At 43.1% G+C, this 14,784-nt stretch overlaps 1 protein-coding gene across 1 annotated transcript in view; it reads right to left on the bottom strand.

Annotated features, from left to right (window-relative positions):
* The window catches only part of RB1 (RB transcriptional corepressor 1), a 77,596-nt gene extending 71,361 nt beyond the window's left edge, over window positions 1-6,235 (bottom strand). The window contains 2 exon segments of the mRNA XM_030451407.1: window positions 5,601-5,718; window positions 5,951-6,235. Of these exon segments, the coding sequence (XP_030307267.1) occupies window positions 5,601-5,718; window positions 5,951-6,042 (210 nt within the window). The 5' untranslated portion in view covers window positions 6,043-6,235.
* Between the last annotated feature and the right edge of the window lie 8,549 nt (window positions 6,236-14,784).

Here is a 14,784-nt window from a genome sequence, read left to right as displayed (position 1 = left end):
CAAAAGCTCAGCATTTGTCCTTGGCTGTTATACTCAGCAAGATGAATTCCAGTGATCTTATTTCAACTGATCATAAATCAAAGCCTACCAATCACTAACACAAAGATTATTTAGCATCTAGTGGCCTTCACAGATTTCTGTCCTTTCTTTATTTAGTATTCTGGGGACCCAATGCTATAACTTCAGGCAATGAAGCTTGGTTGTCTTGAATAAACAGTTTCCCATAGGAAAGATCTAAAAGTCTTGCAAACCCAAATATTTCAAGTATTTATTTCCCGTTCTAGGCTTACTACTATTTAATCTATTTTAGTAGACTTTCAGTTTGCATAAATCCAGAGAAAACAACTTGGAGGAATCATAGACCTAAAATGATCAAACTGAACTACTGTGAAAGGGGATTCTTGCCTCTCTTCTTTCCAGACATTGTTAAACACACTAAGAGAAATAACTTCCCTTTTATACCTCAAGAGGTTCTCCAGTGTTAAACCAGTCATGGTCACAGGAAGTCTCAGCTTTAGTTTGCAGTTAGAGATGTTTATTATTCTGCCAGCACTGGTAACAGTTTTGATGACAGCCTACTAAAGCGATCCAGGAATAGAAACTTCCAATTATGTTGTGTAAAAAAAGATCAAGAGAAATTAGAAACATACAAATGCAATGTGTATTTGATTCAAATAGTATACAGGATGTCACCCTGTAAATAACAAAAACCTAACTTTTGAAGGGGAAGATGTGAATCTTGTTGGCTTACTAAAACCTCAGTTACCATGTCCTAATCAATATAGAGAACTAGCTAGATGGTACAGGAAACCTTCAATGATACGTTTATGATTATAGGACAAGAAGATGACAGAGGAAAAGAACCAAGAAGAATTCACATTAGAGGACTGATCAGAATGAAAACCGGTAGGAAAAATTTTCTAGGAAAAACCTCTGAAAGTGAATACTGTACCCACTCTGAATATAAGTTCTGTGTAAAGCAAGGAAGAGTCTCCATTTTTCAGCAGTAATGGTTTTAAATTTTCTATTGAACACTGCCTGGAATGGAAGATTGCCATTAGTTCTCAACAGATTAAATCAAGTTCAAATATAATACTAACTAAAAGTTATGGAAGTCAATGGAAAATACTGAACTAAGAAATAGTTCTTTTGATATGAACACTTCCCACTACACTCCTCTTGCACATAGCAAGATTGGAGGGTTCATCAATCTTTCCCCAGGATGATCATTAAAAAAAAAAAAAAAACAAAAAAACACCACAACACAAACATGCAAGTAAATTATGCTTTTTAGATGCAAGAGCACAACACATATATGCAATGCATCTGCTACTAAGATACCGAATAGCACCAGCAAGATGCACTGGTTATGATTTTATTTGCTTTGGGACTTTCAGTAGCAGTTTGCCTTTTGTTTATTAACCAAGGATCCTAAAAGATCTATAACTTTGCTCACACACCCAAACCTTCAGATGATTCAGGGTAAGTTTAGCTGCAGTTTTATAAATAATAGGCCATACACTAGACAGAAAATACTTCATACATGCTTCATGCTTTTGCCAAAAGCAAGAAGCCTCTCGTGTCTTTTAAACATAAGGATGAGGTGGTTGCACACTGTGATGTTTTCTTTTTCCTAAAAAACTACAACCAAAGGGAACCAATTTAATTTAAATGTTAAAATTTTATGGATTGAGAACATTTGGCTTGCTAAATACTAACTTTTGGACCTATATAGAGCAACTTGCAACACAAAACATTAGCATAGTATTTGGGGAAAAAAAATAATGGGCAAAGAAGGTTTAACTAGGATGGAGTAACTATGCAAACTGTAGATCTTTCATCATCAGAATTTTTTATGTTGGGTTAGACAGACACTTGACAATGACCTAGGAATTCCTGAGTCTGAACAGCTGAACAGGAAAACAGGGAGCCACATTTCCCAAGCACTGCTATAAACAGCAAACAAAAAAATTTAAGTTCCACACACTGCAGCAGGCTGGGCTGATGAGGCTGAAGCACACCAGATCCTATGCCTCAAGGTCCTATTCTTAGCAGAAGCTTGGTTCCATTTTTTAGTCACCATGTCATCTGTTCCTCACATTGGTTCTTGCCAATATACTAAGAAATAATTCACTTGATTTTCTTTATCCTGCTTACATCACCCAATATTCTACTTAAATTCCCATTTTACCATTCTTTACCAAAACAGATAGTAGCAGAACATAACTGAGCAGAACATTTTCCTAGCAGTATTAATATGGCTTCCTGGACCTATCCTAGTCTTTCTTCCACCAAGATCACCTACTGCTCACCAGAGTACCATTAAATCTATTTACTTCATCTCAAGTTTACAGGCACTATTGATTCCTAATATTGGTTTTAAGACAGTTACAAAAGGCACAAGAGCAGCAAGCATCAGAGCCAAGTTTTAAGCCAACAACTGATGGTAAGGGTTTTGAAATTAAGACAGTAAAATCTACAACTGCAAAACAAACATTTTGTTTACCTAGGTAGCTTGATTTGGCAAACAAGATAAATAACTGAAAGAACAAAAAGTCTTTGTGTGACACTAATGCAAAAGCTTTTATTTATATATATAATTCCATGTTTACAATAAACTTGTGTGGTAGTTCACCAGATATAAAAAGAATATAAAAAACCCATCTTTCTACATATGCATCTGATGCACCAACAGCACGGATTCAGTACAACATTTCTGGAACCAGCCTTTGGGGTTTTGTCCAAGAGATTTCAAGTTACTATTTCAAAACAGAAGGGTATAATTAAACTCTGGCTGTCACAGTAGAAAGCTTTAGCATCCCTTACAAAGGAAACTAACACTTCTAACAGACAGCTGGAGTGTTTTGAACAATCTCTGTAGGTCTCATCGGCCTCGTTTTCCAGAAAGACACTGTAATTATCTTTCTCCCCCCCCACATCTCTTCCAGGGGTTCAGCTGTTTCAAAGACTCAAAGCCCAACCATGACAGGGTGCAGCTCTGTATCATTAACTCAAATTGCTGCAAAAAATAGTTGAGAGCGGTGTAAGAAAAGCTACAGTGCAGAGCTGTGGAAGATAAGGTGACATTTCACAGAGAACTAGGATCATTAGTACCTCAAAGATTCAGAAGTTAAAAAGTATCAGTGTGGAAAAGTGTGACATCCTACAGAAAAAAAGCAATGAGTCAGCCAGTTTTGGTGATGCTGGTTGTTTCAGCAGGTGTTGGTACAGAGGATTCACTCTAAGGAACAGCAAATGCCAACCTTTCTCATCCTGACTGATCAGCAAAGTTTCTCACTAAAGTGTCTTAGTCAAGTGCAGGCACACTTAGGCTGACAGCTCACTACATTATATCACTCTTTTGTGTGTCTGTACAAAAAATAATTGCTTTATACTTTTAAGTTGCATCTATCTGGTTTGCAGAGCATCTATGCACATAATTACACATACTCTAAGTGACTCAAAAAGGACAGTATCAATACATGTTTTCACTTGTTGCTAAATATTCACTGAACAATTATAAAGCACATGTTCCGACTAGGTCCAAACCCACATCTGCACCTTAAATTTCTGCCAGTTACCACAGTACCCTATATCTGGGCCACACTGCTTCCTAGTTAGTACTACAAGTCCCCTTCACATCCCCAGAGGCTTGGCAGGCACAATGCTGAGATCAACCACAAAGAACAAGACCAGTGTGCCAGAGAAAGTATAGTTTCATGTCTTCATGCTCTGTAAATGGTTTGAGAGTGGGTTTATTATCTAATAATATCTCTATTTCCATTAGTGGTCTGATGATTTAAGCTTCCTCTAGTCAAACGAGCTACTGAGTTAAACAGCAGTGTTCTGGTAGGTATTTGTCTCAAGTGGTGTCCTGCTATTTCCCTTTTGATTGAGAAGAGAGACCAGACACATAGCAGCCACTTCTGTTCCAGTTCAAAACTGAACAGGCTAGCACTGAACCACATTGATTAAAACATTTACTGGTGTTTGCAGGACAAGCCCCTGGGACAGCCCCTCCAACACATTACCTCTTCCACAAGGGAGAAAGGAGTGGGCATTTAAATCTCCCCCCCATCTTCCAGTGCCTCCCTGAGTCCCTGCAACATGAACCATAGAGTCACCCTGAGAATCCCTGCTCCCACTGATAACTGCTTGACTTGGAAAGAGAAGCAGCAACTAGCCAGGTTATTTATTTGCTCGACTTCACACTCAAACAAAGCCTGCACTGATCTTTACTAGGAGCAGCAACTCCAGTGCCTGCCAGGTCCCTGTGGAGGCACATGCTTGCCAGCTTCCTCATTTCAACACCTTGCTGATCCATCAGAAAGTTGGAGAAAAAGGCCTTGGACTGAACCACATGTAATGTAGACTTCTTCCTATACACTGAAAGGCCTCAATTGCACTTGATTATTAGCTATATGTCATCATGAAGATCTGGTCATTGTCCCTTTCTGACTAGGTAAAGGAGGTCATCTCCAGATGATGAAAGGGTTGTGAATGCCCCGTGTCTTATCTGGCCACTGCCCAGTAATGATCAGTGAAAAGAAAATTTCTCCTGTCAGTGAATCTTGCATAACAAAACTTGCTTGTTTTTTTCACTTACTAAACCTACGGTTCATGTAGAGAATCTCAACAATGCTCTAAAGCTTCCTGGAAACATCCACAAGCAGAAACTGCATCAGTTACTGAAAGAGCTGTACACAGCCTCTCTCCCTCACTGTTACTGTACTGGGTTGTGAAACTCAGATGCATGAAGACCTGGTGTACCTATGCTGTGGTTTCAAAGCCACAGACAATGAGGAATCTATTACTAATGACAGCAGAGCTGTGGTAGGCCAGCTCCAGCTGCAGAGGAATAAGCAGAAGTCAAAATAAACACACAGATGCTAGCCCACACAATGTGACTAGAACAGCCCAGCTAGGCATTTTTTTTATAGCTAATTTGGGTCTGTATAACAAAACTTCAGTCATGACTGAATTGTATTGTAGCCAATCCCCAAGTCAGCTTGTTGAGACAGCAGTAATACACTGGGAAGGAATAAAAAAAAGAGAGGACAGAGTATTTTATTCTGTTCCTCCGTGCCCACTAACTTTGAACAGAGCTACCTCAACAGTAAGTACATACAGATGAACATTATGCATCAGAAAAAAAGTTTAACATACAAGTGTCCTTTTCTCTGCAACAGTCCTCCCTGACCCTTTCTGCAGCCTCATAAAGAAGGATGCAGTGGGAAGAAATGTGATGTAATGACCTGCACCGAGCTGACTCAGACATATTTCAAATAACTTGGAGTTTGAAGAGTCTGCTGATCACATGGCGTTGTTTTCTACTGTCATTTATTAGTAAACCAAAAGTAACTCGAGTCCATACTTTTATTGAAAAACGTTAACCAAAGAAAAGAGATATATAGAAAGCAGTTTCTATCATCAGGCTTATGGCAACATCCACATTCAAACTAACTGCACTTGGAAAAATCGAAGTCATACTGCACAAGCCTTGGTTGCAAGGTCCCTGGTCCCCAGTCCAGCAAAGTTAATTCAGCATTTCAAACCGGGCAGGCACAGGGCAGACACCACAACAAGCGGCAGGTACTCACTAGAGCTCCATCCACAGCCGATAAGCTCTCGTACGTCCTCCACGCTTTCTCCCTCACGCTCTCCGACGCTTTCAGAGCATCGCAGAGCACAACGAAGTCCGCGTCGCCGACTTCCAGGCTAGGGAAAGCAGAAGCCATCACTACTCCGCGCAGCACATCGCTCCACAGGGCTTTAAGGGAACAAGCGGGGCTGCTGCAGGACACCCCGGGGTGACACCGCCCCACCCCTCACAAGAGCCCGGGAAGCTGCGCAGCACGGACACCGGGCGCAGAGCTGCGGGGCAACCCCAGACATTCCGCCGATCCTTCCCGCCGCCTCCCCTCTCCCCCTGTCCCGCGGCAGCGCTTACCGGGGGGCGGCGGGCAGCGGCGCGGAGCCGGTGTCGGGGCTGGCGCGCTGGTTCCTGGCGGCGCCCGCCCTGCGTTGGGGCTTGGGCGGCATGGCGGCCCTGCGCGCAGACGGGCGGCGGTTGGGCCGGGCCGTTGGGAGCGCCCGTGTAGGGGGGGGGGCGGCAGTAACGAGGCGACGCCGGTCTGCGACGCCGGTCTGCGGCTCCGTTCCCCTCCCGCACCCCACCCCGCCGCTCAAACCGCGGGAAAACTGCGTCACCCACAGCCGCTCTGCCGTCACTTCCGGGGGCGGCTGCCGCTCCTCCACCACACCCCCCGGGGAGGCAGGAGAGAGCGGGAGGGCGGCGACCGCGCCCCCCGCAACGCAGCCCGGTTCGGGTGCCTCTCGGAACCCGGAAGAAGAAGCCGCCCGCTCCAGCCGCTCAGCCAATGAAAGCGCCTCTTTTCTCCGCGCCAGCCAATAGGAGGCGGCTCCACTTCGTGCCTCCCGGTAACGGCAGCGAGGGCGGTGGCTGCCTGAGGTAGCGAGGGGGGCTGCGGTGTCCGCAGGGATCGCCTCGGTGTCTGCAAGGGGAGCGCCCCGGTGTCCGCAGGGGTCGCCCAAGTGTGTGCGGGGGGAGCGTTCCGGTGTGTGCAGGGAGCGCCCCGGTGTGTGCGGGAGGAGCGTCCCGGTGTGTGCGAGAGGAGCGTCCCGGTGTGTGCGAGGAGAGTCCCGGTCGCTGCAGGGAGCGTCCCGGTGTGTGCAGGGAGAGTCCCGGTGGCTCCAGGGAGCGTCCCGGTGTGTGCTGGCCGCGTTTCTCGTCCTCCCGGACTCGTTTTTAGAGCTGAAGGCGGTGAAGGCGAGGGCGCAGGGAGGGAAGGAGCGATGGCGTCCCCCAGCAGGTGTGTCCGGTGGCGGAGGCAGAAACGGCGTCTCCGCGAAGCGATCAGCGCCACGTCCTCGCAAAATGAGCGCTTGTAGCCCAGGCGTTAGAGATCTTCCAGTGTCCTGCGGTCACTCCAAAGACACTTGCCCAGCTGTTCCTGGCATTTCAGGTACTCAGCAAGCCGGAGGCAGTGGGTACATCTCTATGACATAGGAAGAACCATAGGCCTGTACATAAAAATCACGAACTATACAGGTGTAGAGTGGGACAAAAGTTACAAATCCTTTACTCTGACATTTATCCAAGTCCGAACAAAAATACTGCTTTTAACACTAAAGTTATGTTTAATGTAAGAAATTATCCAGTCCTCAGCAGTCTTCACTATTTTTAAACCAGTAAGATTCAAACTCCCAGTGTCCCAGTGTTCAGAGAGCTGAAAAATCTGCTATGTTGTCTGCAGTCACTCACACCTAGAGGGCAAATTATAGCTGCAAATTGGTGTGTTTCAATCCAGGTTTTTGAGGTGATAACTTGTTAGAAAACATATATATTTGTGTGGACTCAATATATGAACATATTCACCTAAATCAACTAGTTTTCATGAGATTGCTGTCAGATGTGCATTTGAAGAAGGAAGAAACATGAGAACAACTATGGTATACAATAAAAATTCACTATTTTTAAGATTCTCACACTGTTTGTTAGAGCTCTTTATGTTCAGTAAGTTACTTAGAACAACAGTCAATTTTTCTGGTTCATAATTAGAATTAAATCAACTACAGTAAATATAGAACAAATGGGATATCTGGTGCAAAAAAGCAGGGTACATAAGCACCAAATTAAATGTTTGAGTTGTAGACTGTTGTGGGATTTAGATATTATGCTTCTAGTAAAACTGACAGTAACTGTACCCTGCTTCTAAGCACACTTAAAATACTTCTGATAAGATGATCCCAGGTCCCGTGGAAGGTTCAGAGTGTAGGGCTGTGTGTCACCCGCAGTTGAACTGCAGACAACCAGGCAAATCTACCACCTTTGAAAAGAAAGCAAAAACCTTAAACCACAGACAGACCTATTGCCTTCCCTCATAACTGACTTTAAGAGCATGTAAGAATTTAAAATGAGAGGAAAGCATCTCAGAAAACTTGGTCAGAGCCAGCAGACACCCTCCCAGCTGTCAGCAAGAAGGAAGCACACCCTGCTGTGTAGCTTCCCTCACAGCTGCTCAGCGTGCTTTGGGAGCCAGGCCCTGGCTCATCTGAATGAGATGGAAGGAATTTGTGTTGCTCTCATAACCCCCTGTGCATTAGTGCTTACAAACATAATATCCTTTTAAAGGGCTGGCAACCAGCCTCAGTGTGAATGCTGCTTATCTAAAATGGCTGGTGTGCCCAGCACCTTCTCAAGTCAAATTCTGTGCACATTTTCATGAGATGAGGCAGTTAGGGCTCCCCTCCATAAGCACTACAACCAAAATACAGGCTCAGAATGCTTTGAGTTACAGCTGGTGGGAGAAGAGAGGAGGCAGCAGAGCTGCAAGAACCTCTAATTCTCCATCCCAGAGCTTCAGCTGTAGTAACTACATTTAAACTGCAGTAAGACATGATGTGTATGTATGTACTTCCAAATAAACACACGTGGATGTGTAAAACTGTGTAAATTGCTGTGCCTTTTTCTCCCTGTTGCTAGATACAGTGATTTGAATGTTTTAATCCTGTGTTTTAAAATGTTTTCTTTTAAACTGGGCCTTAAGGCTTTTTGGAATAAAATGGCAAAGGAAAAAAAGAGAAGCAGCTCTTGCTGGGAACTAAAACCTAGAAAAAGAAAAAAGAAGGAAACATTGCAAGATCAAATAAGGTGCTAATTGTAATTTCTTATCTGGCCTAGCAATATCCTTATTCTAAACATCTTGCTATGACTGCTCTTAAAGTGTAGGCCATAGAGAGAGATGGCAGTCTATGAAACTGCCCACTCTGCCAGTCTTGACTCACGGTTTCTAGCTGCTACAGTCTTAAGTTATTATAGTAATTTTTTAACTTAAAACTGTTGCTATAGTTTCATGGTAATTGCCAGTGGGAAGAGAAGTCATGCTTTCATTGCAAATGAAACCAGCTCAGATATAGTAGAAGCTTGCTCCTTATTTTGTTGTCATAAAAAATGAAATATTTATGATGGGGAAATCTGATTTAAATGTACCTCATGGTCTACCAAGACTAGCTGCTTATTTCTACATTATTACAGACCTCTACCACTTAAGTTACAAGTAAAATAATACCAGCTGGAGCTGTGTGACTAAACACACTAAATTGGTAACTTTTGGATATTACTCCCAGTACTAAATATTTGCAGAATTTTTGCTTGAATGAAGCCCATAGGCTGTAAAATTGATGGATTATAAAAATGTTTGCCTTAATCACACCCCATTTCCCTGCCTGTAACAGGCAGAATTCACCAGGGAGGGGGCATGACCTTCCCAGCATGGACATCCTTTGCACCATGAAGCAGCCAGCAGCCCCCTGCCTTCAGTGTCACCTGGACACTGCTGTCCCTCTCAAAGCCCCAGCACAGGGCTAAGAGGAGTGGGGTGGTGGCAGACCTACCCTGGCTCCCTGCAAGCCAACTCTTTTTCAGCTCCTGCCCTACAAGCCACAGGCCTTAAGCAAGACTTACACTGAAGCACCATTTGGAGCAAGAGATGGGCTGAAGAGGTGGTCCTGCTTTTTTTCACTAAAACCATGGTTTGAAACAATGCCTTTTCCACTCCCAACCATGACCTCCTCTTGTCATGCTGCATTGCAATTGCACTGGCATTAGTGCTGCCCTGGAAGCTGGAAATAGTTTACAGGTGTGCTGGGGAGAAGCTGGGTGGTTGTACCCCTGATTGGAGAGCCTGGCCCTTATTGTCACTGTATTCTACATAAAGACTCTGTTCAAAACACAAAGGATAAAAAACAAGCTTAAAAGTTAATATTCCTACAGTGATATAAAGTCCATGGGGAACATGACAAACCTCAATCCACTCTGAACAGAAAGGTATTTATTAGGTGCTGCTTCCTCTTGCAGTTCAAAGCCCTTCTCTCTATATATATACATATATAAATATTATTAATAAAGAGTGTATTTCACTCCACATTCACACACATCAGTGAGTTGCTTTTCTCAGAGCATTACATAGTGCACTGCTGGAGTCTCAGACACTGCAGCTGATGAGTTTGAGGCAGGAATCTCTATCAATATAAACTGTTTGACCAAATTCCTAGTGGGATCTGGAAGGACACCATGACTGTTTGCTGGATGGAGAAACATCTGCATGTATATGACATCTCTATGCAAAACCTCAACCCAGGCTATTGCATGGATACTTCTCTCCATTTGAGAGTAGCTTAGAGAGGTTTTGAATCAATCAGTTTTTAGACTTCATTGTCATGTTTTTCCCTTGTTTTCCTCAGATCATTGTATCTATCTCTAGAAAAATGAAACTATTTATAACTGTATAAGGACATTATGTGTTCTCTGAAGTAAAAATGGCTTTCAGAGTTGTGACTATTTCATGGATTTGTGGTAGCACTGAGAACCAGGGTACTAAAAATTAAAATCCCTGAGGACATTTATCAGATGAGGCCCTAGTGCTATCAGAAAAAAAAACCTACTCATTCCTGGTACAGCTTTCCTTGCTTGTGGAAGGTTTCCAGCCATGAGCATGGAATGTGCCTTTGCATGCAGAGCTGCATCACCCCACAGGCTTTGTCAGGAAGGGGCCATCTCGTGTGTCTCCAGCAAGCAAAGTACTCCGAGCTCAGGACACATTCTGCCCCTGGGGTGTGCAGGGCATGCTGTGCCCCTTCTGCAGGGCAGTTTATTTGGGTTGTACTGCCAGCAGTAATTAAATAAAAGTCAACAGACTATCAAACCAGTCCTCTCCTTGCTTGTAATTACACAGCCACATTAATGACCCCGTTGTGATCCCTCCCTTCCCGTCCTGCTCAGTCCCAGCTTCTGCTTCCTCTGGCTGCATGAGAAACTGCTCCACCAGCATAGGCAACACCCTGTCCTGCTGCTGGCAGTCTCCCCAGCAAGGATGTTTCCCATGCCTCCTCTTCCAAGATTTCCTAAGCTCACAAGAGGCAGAATATGTTCTATTGGAAGTGTTTCTCAGGGAACTGATTTTAACCAGCAACCCAAAACCCAGTTGAAAATTAGCGACTGTAGCCTATAGTGAACATAGACTTTTAAACCAAGCTTTAATATTGTCCTGGTTTTTTTTTGTTAGGATTTTTTTTAGAGTACTAGGGACTGGAAGGGACCTCTGGAGATCATTTAGTCCAACCCCTCTGCCAGGGGTTCATCTAGAGCAGGTTGCATAGCATGGCATCCAGGTGGGTTTTTAATGTCTCTAGAGACAGACTCCACCACCTCTCTGGGAAGCCTGTTCCAGTGCTCTGCTACCCTCAAAGTCAAGAAGTTCCTCCTCATGTTTAGATGGAACTTCCTATATTCCAAGTTTGTGCCTGTTGCTTCTTGTTCTATCACTTGGCACCACTGAAAAAAGATTGGCCCTAACACCCACACTTTAAATACAAGCACTGATCAGATCCCCCTTCAGTCTTCTCCATACTGAAGAGACCCAAATCCCTCAGCCTTTCCTGATGAGATGTTCTACTCCCCTAATCATCTTGGTAGCCCTTTGCTGTACCCTCTCTAGCAGTTCCTTGCCCAGAACTAGACACAGTACTCTAGGTGAGGTCTCACAAGGGCAGAGGGGGAGGGCACCTCCCTTGCCCTCCTTGCCACACTCCTAATGCACCCAGGATGCCGCTGGCCTTCTTGGCCACAAGGGCACATTGATGGCTCACGGTCATCCTGTTACCCACCAGGATTACCAGGTCTTTTCCCACAGAGCTGCCTTCTAGCAGATCAGCCCCTGGTGAAGATTGAAACCAAGATTCTTTACCAAGGTGTGGCAGTGAAATAGATCTAATAAGTGAAAACATTTGTGTATTTTACTCCAGCAAAACTTACAGCATGGCAACAGCACTATGGGCTCTCCTATGCTGCATCCTTCAGAGGAGTAAAATACAACTATTGCTCAATCAATGCAACTAGAACAAGCAATGCCATTAAGAGCAACTCTGCTTATATTATGACACCACTGGCTTCTGCTAACACAGCCATGCCACGCTTCCATCCTCCCACCCAACTCAGCCCAACAAAACCTTACTCCCACTTAGCCCTATACTCACCTTTCCAGATGGCAGTGCTGCTCTAAGCTCATGGCTTTGATAAACCTCTGTTGGCTTCCACAGCACTGGTTCACCTGAAAACAATCAAGCAAATAAATCCAGCCCCTACTTTTTGTCTTTCCAAATACAAAACACATGTCTGTATTGCTTCAGCCAACCCCACAGCTTCTCTTGGCACCAGAGAACCAGACTCTTGCATTTTCTGTCTTGCAGGCCTTCAGTATTTTCTTCACACCAAAACTTACCCTGTGGCTCTTTACTAAAGCTGTAAGACTTCAGTTAGAGAAGGAGGGAAGGCTTGGAGCTTTTATCATGTTTGCAAGCCCAGATCATACACAGACTGGTGACAACAGACCTACTGAACATCAGAGGATGCTTGGGGCCCACAAGAGACTAACACAGCCCTCTCACCATATAAACAAGTAGTAGAGGGTAGTGGCTACTTAAATGTGACTGAGCATTAGGATTCATTTTCTTTCTTACAAGAAGTTTTAAAAGTGTTGGCAAAGATACTTTCCAATTGGGTCATTTTGATACTAACCAGTTTCTGGAATTCATTAGGCTAGAAATGTGATTTTCTTCAGTACAGCACAGATATGTGTTGGTTTGGTGTTTTCTTGTTAAAAACAAAAATAAAAAAAAAAAAAAGCTCAAGCAGCTCCTAGAACTAATTTTTTCCATGGATTGGTATCCTATGCATTACTGACTTTGTCTGAGAGAGCAGAAGTTCCAACAGGAGCTTTTCTTGCACTCAAGGGGTTTTAGGTCTTCTTTCCACACAGACTGCTTGGCATTTAATAAGACTAAAGTGCATACTGGGAGATTTCCTTCAGTGCAGCCAAGTTTCTTCCTCCTTCCCCAAGTTTATTTTAACAATACCAAAAAAATAAACTTCTCTCCACCATCCAACAGGTTTAGAATTTATTAGAGACACAGGCATCCAGCATGGTCATATAAACCCTCCTGTCTACAAAACAAACCTATTTCTCCCCACCTCTGCCACCCCTTCAGCAACCTCATTTGCTGGTGTCTCCATTAAAATTTCTTACTGAGTTCCATTTTGAAAACTAAGTTGAGGACAGTGGGAGGCTTACTGAAAAATAACTTTCATGTTTAACTTATGGAAAATAGGAACAGCATGCTCATGGAAAGGTAGGAAACATGCTTAGAAGTACTTCAGTGTGAATCTCATCATACAGGGTTCCAAAGTACACAGAAGTAACCCTTTCCTGACAAATATTTGGCCTTTTATTTCAAGCACACAATTGCAACATCCTGAATGTCTGTAGCTAAATTTTCCCAATGGAAATGCCAGCTTGCTTACATCTACACCAAAGCATAGCTGTGTACACATAATTTATACATAAGCATTGAACCTGTGTGTATGTAAGGCTTCATTTGATGCTCATGAGTGCCATGCAGTAGCAAGAATGGATTAAGAAAGTCCAGCTTTTGGAAAATTATCAATTATGTATACATTATATATACAATTAGGAGTATCTACACTAAGACTGAACTGTAAATTAAACCAAATGCAGATGGAGAAAAAAAAAATGTTGTATACTTAAAGACACTTCCTTTAAAACAAATTATTTTATCTCAATCCAAACATTGACAATAGCAGGAAGCTGAAGGATAGCATCTTTACAATTGTATAATAGTTCCAAAACCAGTAGAGCATCCTCCCACTATATTAAGAAAAGATCCTTTAATAGATGAAAAATAGGATTAGTTCAAAGCTCTTGACTGAATTAACCCAAGACAAAATATCTGGGCACCTATGGTGCATATTACTTAAAAATGGCTTAAGTGGTACTTTTTTTGCAAAACAGTATGTAGATTTTCTACTACACATTTCTACTTTCCTGATAAATGTCCAGCACTCAGAAATACAAGTCAGTTCCCATGTCATGGAATCTTCAAAGTGAATTTTGGGAGAGCCTTCCTTTTGAGTGCTACTGCCTTTATTGCTCTCCTATAATTTTTCTTGCAACCAGCTTCAGAACAGAAGGCACTATGACACATCTACCCTGCACTCTCCCCTACAAAAGCTGCTATTAGAGAGGTCCCAATCATATTAAAAAAAAAATCAAACTTGTTTTCAGAATAGCAGTTTCAAGTGTAAATGGCATGATACAGAATGGAATTAAGTGATGTTTATGCTAGCTCCACATAAATTGGTGAAGCTTGATCATAGAATCATAGAATCGACTGGGTTGGAAGGGACCTCAGAGATCATCAAGTCCAACCCTTAATGCTTGAAACCCTTGACGGCACAGGCTGACATGAAAAGCCATGAAGTGGGACAAAGAGAAATGCAGAGTCCTGCATGGAGTGAAAACTCCTGGCTCTCAGCTGGGTCAGCCTCACTCATGGCACACTATAGATTGTGTACATCTTTTGACAAACACTCAGGACAGGGACTTCTGACATAATGTGTTACCTCAGCTTTTGATCTCCCCTCTGATTGTTATGTATTGTGAGAATACCAACCCAGAATTTAAGCAAGCAGCACAATACTGCCTTTAAATGAGAAAGGAACAGAAAAACAAGCTTCTCCATTTCTATTCCATTTCTCAGCCATCACCTATTCTGTTTTATCTTCCTGCTTTTCAAAATAGCACTGCAAGTAAAAAGCATTCATTTTACCTTCAAATTTAACTGCAGTGCCCTCCACCCCTAAAAAGAAAAAAACCACCACAGTAACAGCAAAGGAAAACACAAGAC

The sequence above is a fragment of the Calypte anna genome, chromosome 1 (assembly GCF_003957555.1).
Source record: "Calypte anna isolate BGI_N300 chromosome 1, bCalAnn1_v1.p, whole genome shotgun sequence".
NCBI lineage: Eukaryota > Metazoa > Chordata > Aves > Apodiformes > Trochilidae > Calypte > Calypte anna.
Note: the sequence above shows the minus strand (reverse complement) of the source record. Positions and strands in the feature narration are given on the sequence as shown.